Source organism: Littorina saxatilis, linkage group LG2 (genome assembly GCF_037325665.1).
Source record: "Littorina saxatilis isolate snail1 linkage group LG2, US_GU_Lsax_2.0, whole genome shotgun sequence".
Lineage (NCBI taxonomy): Eukaryota > Metazoa > Mollusca > Gastropoda > Littorinimorpha > Littorinidae > Littorina > Littorina saxatilis.
The window spans coordinates 29924454-29933816 of record NC_090246.1 but is presented as its reverse complement, the minus strand read 5'-3'; the positions used below and the strand labels follow the sequence as shown (position 1 = coordinate 29933816).

At 42.7% G+C, this 9363-nt stretch overlaps 1 protein-coding gene across 6 annotated transcripts in view; it reads right to left on the bottom strand.

The window, feature by feature from the left end:
- Positions 1 to 483: 483 nt before the first annotated feature.
- LOC138958720 (FAD-dependent oxidoreductase domain-containing protein 2-like) overlaps positions 484 to 9363 on the bottom strand; it is a 189041-nt gene continuing 180161 nt past the window's right edge. For all 6 annotated transcript variants that reach the window (XM_070329973.1, XM_070329975.1, XM_070329974.1 and 3 more), the window contains 8 exons: positions 8159 to 8350; positions 7269 to 7399; positions 5877 to 5997; positions 5275 to 5487; positions 4177 to 4346; positions 3069 to 3234; positions 2263 to 2501; positions 484 to 1096 (listed from right to left, as the gene is read on the bottom strand). In XM_070329973.1, coding sequence (XP_070186074.1) covers positions 777 to 1096; positions 2263 to 2501; positions 3069 to 3234; positions 4177 to 4346; positions 5275 to 5487; positions 5877 to 5997; positions 7269 to 7399; positions 8159 to 8350 — 1552 coding nt within the window. In that variant the 3' untranslated portion in view covers positions 484 to 776. The remainder of the gene's footprint in view (positions 1097 to 2262; positions 2502 to 3068; positions 3235 to 4176; positions 4347 to 5274; positions 5488 to 5876; positions 5998 to 7268; positions 7400 to 8158; positions 8351 to 9363) is intronic.

Genomic DNA, 9363 nt, shown 5'->3' with positions numbered 1-9363 from the left:
TGCCCATCTGACGCATTCTTGCTGACATCACCAAATTTGAAGGACTGGGAAAACCTTCCTGTCTTTTTGTTCTGACCAGGTTTTCTTTTCACTGAGTAGGTCTAGTTTTGTCAGCCTTGTTTTGTGTTTCTTTTGAACTTTATTATAAGAACATAGTAGCAGACTATTTTAGTATATATACATGCTTTTTACAGTCTGCTTGACGTCATTTTCTTACAATGATGCGCATGTCATGCGTCATTTTGAAAGGCTGCACCATTCCCGCATAAACATTCAGATGCTAAAAGAAAAAAAAGAAGAAAAAAAGACAACAGCAGAAGTCAGTTTCTCCTTGTTGAAGAGTTTCCTCCCTTCGATCAAAAGATTGTAGTGTCCCGTTCTATTATATGGTTTAAGGCAAGCAGACATTTTACACGAACCATGTTATATCACCAGCACACAATAACAACAAGACACTGCCCTCCACCCCAACCCCCCCCCCCCTCCACCCTCTAAAAACACACACACACACACAAACAAACAAATAAATACTGCTGAACAAAAAATTCTTAAAGTTTCATAAACTGTTGCCCAAGATGTAAATGGGACATAATATATACCTGAAAAAAAGAAAAGCAATGTTCTGATGATACTTAGAGTGTAAATTAGTAAAGTTAAACCAGTACCCTGATGCAATCAACAATACAATGACCCAAAACTCAAACCTGACACCTTAAAGTAACCCTAACCCATGAATATTTAACACATTTTTCTCTTTCCTCCCTCCACTGTCCCGCTTACAACACACCACTTTCACTGAAATGAACCCAAGAGTGTCCAACTTCCTTCATGGCTGGCGAAGAGGTCAGTCCCTGTTCCTGCATGAACTGGTCCCTGCAGGCTACGCTGGGCTGTGAAAACGTCATGGCTTCCAGGAAACAAGGCTCAGCGAAGCGGGTCCGAAGATCCGTGCTGGTGATGTGGTCCAGATAGCGTCTGAGCGGTGTGATGTGAGACAGGGGTCCGTCCCAGAGAGTGAGGAAGTCCTCCACGATGTGATGCATGGCTACAGGACGGGGCAACACCTCTTTGGCCGTGCGGCTTGCCATCTGTTGTTCTGTCAAACAGAAAAGACTTTTTTTTTATTCACTGTGTACCTCTGTGCGATGCAGTTCTGTTCATTGCATGCTATACCGGCACAGTTGGCCTAGTGGTAAGGCGTCCGCCCCGTGATCGGGAGGTGGTGGGTTCGAACCCCGGCCGGGTCATACCTAAGACTTTAAAATTGGCAATCTAGTGGCTGCTCCGCCTGGCGTCTGGCATTATGGGGTTGGTGTTAGGACTGGTTGGTCCGGTGTCAGAATGATGTGACTGGGTGAGACCTGAAGCCTGTGCTGCGACTTCTGTCTTGTGTGTGGCGCACGTTATATGTCAAAGCAGCACCGCCCTGATATGGCCCTTTGTGGTCGGCTGGGCGTTAAGCAAACAAACCAAAAAATTGCATGCTATTGATATATCTTCCATTTTTGTCAGCGTAATAACCCGAATTTTCATGCATAAAAAGGACTAGAAGTAGAAATACAACTGAACAGCGACCAGACACAATAACTTGAATAAGAGGTTTCATTAGCTGTATAACTATAAGCAAATTCCAATAAACACCTTACCTTTTCATTCCTGCCATGCCATTGAGATATCTTCTTTTTGTCAACGTATCAACCCTGATTTTCAGGCATATAAAGGACTAGAAGTAGAAATACAACTGAACAGCAATCAGACATAAAAGATGTCATATTAGCTGTTAAAGCAAATTCCAAAAAACACCTGAACTTTTCATTCCTGTTATTATTACTGCAAAAACGTGCATGCCTGGTTCAAGCTGTATGATACCTGAACCACACAAACTCAGACATTATAAGGCTTCCGTGCTCAATTTCTATGTTGGTGAATAATCCATTGCAGTTCCCGAATAGGCAAAGAACCTGTGGGACAGGAACCATCATTATCATCAAATCATCCACCATGTGAAGTAATTTGGTGAGTAAAAGACCCCTTTTGATTTTTAACAGCTGCATTATAAATCCCCCCTATCATATAACTAATGAACTACAGTAGAATTAACGTGCCTTGGCAACTGCCTCTGGATAATGATCACCTGCCAATAACAATCCGACATCCCACAGGATCCTCACCAAACTTTTTTTCCATATATATTCACCTTTTCACAGCAACCACCTGTAACTAACAACCACTTTAATATTCAAAGAATGAGATAGCACTCACTTGTTGGGGGAGTTTCATAATAATACAAGACAGGGTGTAGGAAGTTGGACGTGTGGGCTTCGGAGGGCTCCCCTGTGGCTCGGTCATAGCGGAAGATATCTTTGCCAGGTCCGGAGAAATCAGGGCCGTACTCCATCACCACTGCCAGAATGCGACTGGCGTTGTGGCCGGTGTGTTTAGGTAAGTCGTGTATCAAGTTGATGGGAAACTCCTCCAGGTATTCCACTGATTCACCATCCCTGTAAAATGAATGACAGGTTTTGAATAAAGTTGCAGATATACTTCCTGGATCTAATTATACAGTGATGGGATCAATTATTGAAAGGATGTGCTGTGTATTTTTATTTGTTGCACTTACTGTGTGTGTGTGTGTGTGTGTGTGTGTGTGTGTGTGTGTGTGTGTGTGTGTGTGTGTGTGTGCTATATTTTCTCAGGACAAAGAACAAATGTTTATTTTGAATGTTTTATGTATGTTATTATTACGGACACAATACAATACAATACAATACAATAACTTTATTAATCTCTAAAAGAGAAATTACATTGCTGAGCGTTTGTGTCCGTAATAATAACATACATAAAACGCTCAGCAATGTAATTTCTCTTTTAGAGATTAATAAAGTTATTGTATTGTATTGTATTGTGTGTGTATGTGTGTGTGTGTGTGTGTGTGTGTATGTGCGCATGTGTGTGTGTGTGTTAATGTGTGTGTACATGTGTGTGTGTGTGTGTGTGTGTGTGCGTGTGTGCGTGCATGCATGCATGCGTGTGAGTGTGTGTGTGTAAAAAACAAGACAATCACGTACTCAGAGAAGATTGCGACATCTCCCAGCACCTGGAACATCTGGTAGATACCGGACGCTTCGTTGAGACGTTTCAGCAAGTGAGTCGACAGTTGCGTGACAGGCAGAGTCTTGGAAGGCCAGGCGACTCCCTCGTAACGCCACTCCATCAGAGTAGCCAAGGCATGTGCTAGGAAAGAGCAAAAAGTGTAAGTATCCCTTGTAATGTCACTCCAACAGAGTAGCCAAGGCACATGCTAGCAAAGAGCAAAAAGTGTAAGTATCCCTTGTAATGACTAATGTCACTCCAACAGAGTAGCCAAGGAACGTGCTGGAAAAAAGAGCCTCTCTTTTATTCATACTAGTCAAAATCTTTGTTTGAAAATATTTTAAAAAATGACTCCCCAGGGATTTTGTGAAGTTCAACGGAAACCTCCATCAGACTACCGAAATAAATAAAAAATAAAAAACAGAGCATCATTTTGCGACTTTTTCCCCAGCACAAAGGGTGCTTCTTCTTTCTTCTTTAGCGTTCCAGAATTGTTTGGTTACGTGTGAGCTCGTTTGCCCATTTGGGTTCCCCACACTATACTCTGAGTATTAGTCAGCTCACTCCGCTTTCATTGAGTAGGCATGCTGGGTATTTTCGTGTTTCCATAACCCACCGAACTCCGACATGGATTACAAGATCTTTTCCGTGCGCACTTGGTCTTGTGCTTCTTGTGCTTGTGTGTACACACGAAGGGGGTTAAGTCACTAGCAGGTCTGCACATAAGTTGACCTGGGAGATCGGAAAAATCTCCAGGCGGCAGCGACCGGGATTCGAACTCACGACCTCCCGATTAAGGGCCGACGTCTTACCACCACGCCACTGCACAAAGGGTGCACAATCAATACCTGGGAAGTAAACTAAAGAATGCTTTAACTTTGCACCTCCAAATAAGACCACTTACGCTTAATTTACACATCTCTGCTTTTGATTGTTTTATGGTCACAGGCAAGAAAATAAGACAAGTGAGTCAGTGAGGAAGTGAAAGGGATACAGCCTCGTTTCTTAACTTTGGACCAAAAAAGTTTATATAGTTAAGAAGATATAAAATGTAAAACACATGCAGACCATCAAAAACTATACCTGTGTATCTAAAACCATGGATAAATCCGCCCGCAGATTTTCTCCAGTCCAGGGAATGTGAAGCGGTTCCAGCAACAAAGACTCCAGGCATTGTCTTTGACTCATAGTTATGGTCGATGGCCACATATTTCTTGGCTCTGCCTTTTCCTGTTTTGATGTCTGAGGCATTTCTGAAATAGAAAATATAATTCACCACTAAATGAACAGAGAAAAATGCCCAAATAAATGTACTACGAAAACAAAATTAGCTAAATAAGTTGACAGTATAGAACACATTTTACCTTTTAGATCGTTGAAATCATAACTAAAAACCTCATTCCATTGTCATTTCAAAAAGGGAGCTGGGGGGTAAAAACACTGGGTTTTTTTGTTCTTCAACCAAGAGTCTTGTGTCTGTGTACGCATCCCGGCTTTACGAAACTTCAAAGCCAAAGTAACCTTTTCTGAATCCATTCTGCTCACATGTGCTCTTACACAATCAAGCTGGCCGACTGCGGGCCACATCCAACGCTCGGTTTGATATGATATAAACTCCAGGTGCAAAGCTTCAAAGCTCAATCTTAGGCTTCAAAAAAGTTTAAAAAAAATAATAATGTTCGATTGTATGACCCAAACTTGACCTGCCTGTGACCCTAGAAATTGACAAGGGTCAACCACACTTAGGTCATGTTAGGAAGACATCAAACCCAAGAAGTCTGCAAAGTTTCAAATCTGTAACTTTAAAGTCATCTGAGATAACCGCAATGTTACGTTTTTATAACCCAAGCTTGACCCTGCTGTGACCTTGAAATTTGACATGGGTCAACCAAACTCAGGTCATGTCGGGAGGCCATCAAGCCCTAAAAGCATGTAATTAGTTTCAAAGCTATAGCTTCAAAAACATCTGAGAAAACCTCAACATTTTGTTCACCAACAGACAAACACTGCTCATTACTGACTCGTGTGAGCACAATTAAAAGTGGGGGTTGTGCCTTGTACAGAGACCATGTAGTTCCAAAAGCAACCTGGTACTTATGCGTACATACTTATACACACACTGGGACATAGACACACCTGATCCCCCCTGCCTCTTTTCACCATAATCACCAGCCTCCTTACCCAAAAATGCTTAAGTCGAACTTGAAGCCCAAGCAGCGGATGACTTTGTCGTAGGGTTCCCGCATGGCAAAGTTATCAAAGTCCATGTCGCCGGCCACCATCATCAGCTTACCATCCTCCGTCCTCTCCATGGTTACCTCCTCAATGCCAGCTTCCAGGAGACCATCCAGTGACTTCAGCTGGTACGTGTCCAGTAAGCCATTGTTGATGGCTCTGCAACAGACAGAGATTAACGGTGCTTTGAAATTGTTACAGTGTCCGTCAGCTGTATGTGTCCATCTGTGTGTATGTGTGTGTGTGTGTGTGTGTGTGTGTGTGTGTGTGTGTGTGTGTGTGTGTGTGTGTGTGTGTGCATGTGTGTATGAATGTGTGTGTGAGTGAGACGGTGAGGAAAAGGGAGAGAGTGTGTGAGACACAGAGAGAGAGAGAGAGAGAGAGAGAGAGAGAGAGAGACACACACACACACACACACACACACACACACACACACACACACACACACATTCTTTTTAAGACCGTGCGCATGAAAATACACACAAACACACATATATGCACACGCACACACAAATGTATTGATTCTTCCCGCTTAATTTTTGCAATACCTCAAGTCTCCTACGTAGTGTGTTTCCCAAGAGAGGCGAACACGCGAGCGTGAGACCATGTGGATCAAGTTAGTAACGCCGTAAATGCCATCAGCAACTTCAAAGGCAGCGTTCCCTCGACCTTATGAAAAGAGGAAAAAAAGAGGTTGTCACATTCTGAATTAATGCATCTGGGCTTTTTTTTTTATGTTTTTTTGTTTTTTTGACTATGACATCAAACATCATTTTATGCAACATACAAGGCAACAAAATCAATAAAGCAACAACAAAAAAGCTTCAGAGACTACAATAAACTGCGGAAGTACAACATTCTGTGTAAAATGTTAGCGTGTGTGCGCATGAATGTGTGTGTGTGTGTGTGTGTTCATCTGTATGTGTCCGTCTGTATGTGTGTGTGCGTGTCTGTGATGGCATTTGCATGTGCATGGTGGCTTGCTTGCATTCATGCTTTTACAAACCTATATAAATCGTGTTACAGTTACAGCCTTCACCTGGACAAATTCTCTATTAATCTATTTCACATTAACAACTTTTCTATTGGTGTCAGAAATGCATTTCTTTAGTTGAATTACAACCTGTGCGTTTCAAATCATGCAGACAGTTAGGAATACAAAATCTAAATGAATAATTAATTTAAGAGAGCATATTCACCAATAAATAACAAATGAAATCTAAAGAGAACACTTCAGAAGGGGAGATAAATCTAACAATTAGGTGTGCGTGTGCAGGAGTACCACACAGCTTATGCCTGAACCAAAAACAGTGGAACCTTCCCTGTCAACCACATCGACCTCCATAACGACGACATGCCCACAACTATATAATCCCAAGAATCCCTTGATAGTTCTTTTTCTCTCAATGTATTTTACCTTTCCATAGCTCCCACCAGTCTATAACAAATTACCACTTTTGGTCAGTCCCTTGGGTGATCATTATTGACAGGTTTGACTGTATTACCAAATCACATATGCAACGCAACTCTTCAATTGGGGTCAAAACATGTTGTACGTCTGTTAAAATTGTTCAATCAGTTTTCACACACACACACACACACACACACACACACACACACACACACACACACACACACACACACACACACACACATTCTTTTTAAGATAGCGCCTTATTCCCTGCCCCTCATGTATAGACCCAAGCACAAGACCACATAGGGATGGTAAAAAAATCTTGTAATCAATGTTAGATTTCAGTTGGATGCAAAAACACAAAATTACCTAGCATGCAACCCCCAACAAGAGTATGAATGCCTAAACGGTGAGGGAAAAACGGGCATACACGTAAAACCCCGATAATGCAAAAACTCAATTGTAGGTGGGAGTTGCAGCCTATGAATGCAAAAGAAGAAGACAGGTCTACGTACAGTGAACATACCTAAAATCAAAACTGTTTTGCCCTCATATTCATCGGGATTGAGAGACATTGTCTCGTAGCCCACCGCCATTTCCATGCCTTTCACATCTGGAATGTTGGGTTTCCACATGCCTGTCGCTACCACCATAACTCTGCAACCAAAAGAAAAGATTTAGCTAGCATATAGGTGTACAGACAAAAAACTGAGCAAACGTCTTGGGGCACGCACACTCAAACACACACACACACATATATATGCGAAAGGGGGAGGAGAGAGAGAGAGAGAGAGAGAGAGAGAGAGAGAGAGAGAGAGAGAGAGAGAGAGAGAGAGAGAGAGAGAGAGAGAGAGAGAGAGAGAGAGAGAGAAAGAGAGAGAGAAAGAGAGAGAGAGACAGAGACAGAGAGAAAGAGAGAGGGAGAGAGTGAGAGAAAGAGAGAGTGAGAGAGAGAGAGAGAGAGAGAGAGAGAGGAGAGAGAGAGAGAGAGAGAGAGAGAGAGAGAGAGAAGGCGCAGATAGGAAAATTGGCAGACAGAGGAATAATGTTAGCAATGGATCTCACATACACACAGACAAAGAGAGACGGAGAGAGAGAGAGAGAGAGAGAGAGAGAGAGAGAGAGAGGGAGAGAGAGAGAGAGAGAGGAAGGGGGGGAGGAGAGAGAGGATGGGGGAGAGAGAGAGAGAAATCCGAGATAAGGGGGGTGGGGAAGAGAAACATGCAAAGAGAAAGAGAGAGATCGAGAGAGAGATCGAGAGAGAGATCGAGAGAGAGAGAGAGAGAGAGAGAGAGAGAGAGACAGAGAGCGAGAAAGAGAGAGAGAGAGACAGAGAGAGAGAGACAGAGACAGAGAGAGAGGGCACAGACAATTAAACTTGGGGATGAACAGAAGAACATCAGCTCTCGTACTTACTTGCATGCGTAAGTGTTGCCATGCTGATCATCCAGAAGGTGAAGAAGGCCGTCTGGTGCGGAATCGTTTTGGACAGTTCGGATGTTATTCACCTCTGTGTTCAACTGGACTTTGATTCCCAGCTTCTGCTGGTAGTCCCGCAGATAGTCCACCAGTCGGTCAGCGTGTGGAAACATCTCCTTGGAATATTCCCTGAAGCAGAGAAAGAGATAGAATGAGGGTACAAGTGCACAAAAGCATTCAATTTTGGGTGGTAAAGGCCAGTTTGCATCAATCAACTTCCTTTTTATAGCAGGGTTTAGCCTGGAAGAAAAAGACAATGGGACATTCGTCCCCCTCAACCAAATTTTGATGGGACATTACATAGTCCAAGGCAAAATGCACAAAGCAGGTTAGGCGGTACCAAAATACGTTTGTCAAAAGATGCAAAATAGTGCTATTTGGTTCTATATGATGATATGAGAATTTGCGAGTGTATCAGGTTAGTGTGTTAGTCTGTGTGTGTGTGTGTTTTGATCGATATCGCTTCTGTTGACAGTTTCCACAGAGGTAAACGTGCAAGTGCAGATAGTTTGCAGGATTGCTTGAATACTAATGAATTACATTTTAAAAGCCAATCACAGCGCATTTCACAAACTCTCAAGTTCTTCGGCTTGGCGCACGTTTTTGCTAAGGTCATTCCGAACACTGTACTCCCATGAAAAGTGTGCATAGATCGGCGCAGTGGTACATAATCTCAGTGCACTCTTTGACGCATTGAAGGGAATTCCAATGGGACATTTAGAGATGTTATGCGCCAATGGCGCAAGGCGCACTAGTAAATGAAACCCTGTTATAGTGACACCTTATATACATAAGACCCATCTAATGAGGGGACATTTACCTCGCCCTGACCGTAGGACTCCCTGCACTTTCCCATTGTGTATAAATAATTTGGTATAAACTTCCCCACTTCTCGCTGTCAAAAATGTGTTGGCGTTATGGTCAGACCTCGTGTGTTTAATCTGTCACTGGGTTGAAAGGACACCTGCAATAAGGGGACACTTTTGGCTGGTCCCTGGAGTGTCCTTGCATTGCAGGCACCACTGTATTCCAAATTCTGGCAGCAGTGCATAAAACGTCAAAGTTTATTACGTAGTTTAAACAGAGAAAAAGAAAAAGATTTGGGCAAGTTCAACCATCAAATCCAGAAGTGTGTAGACATC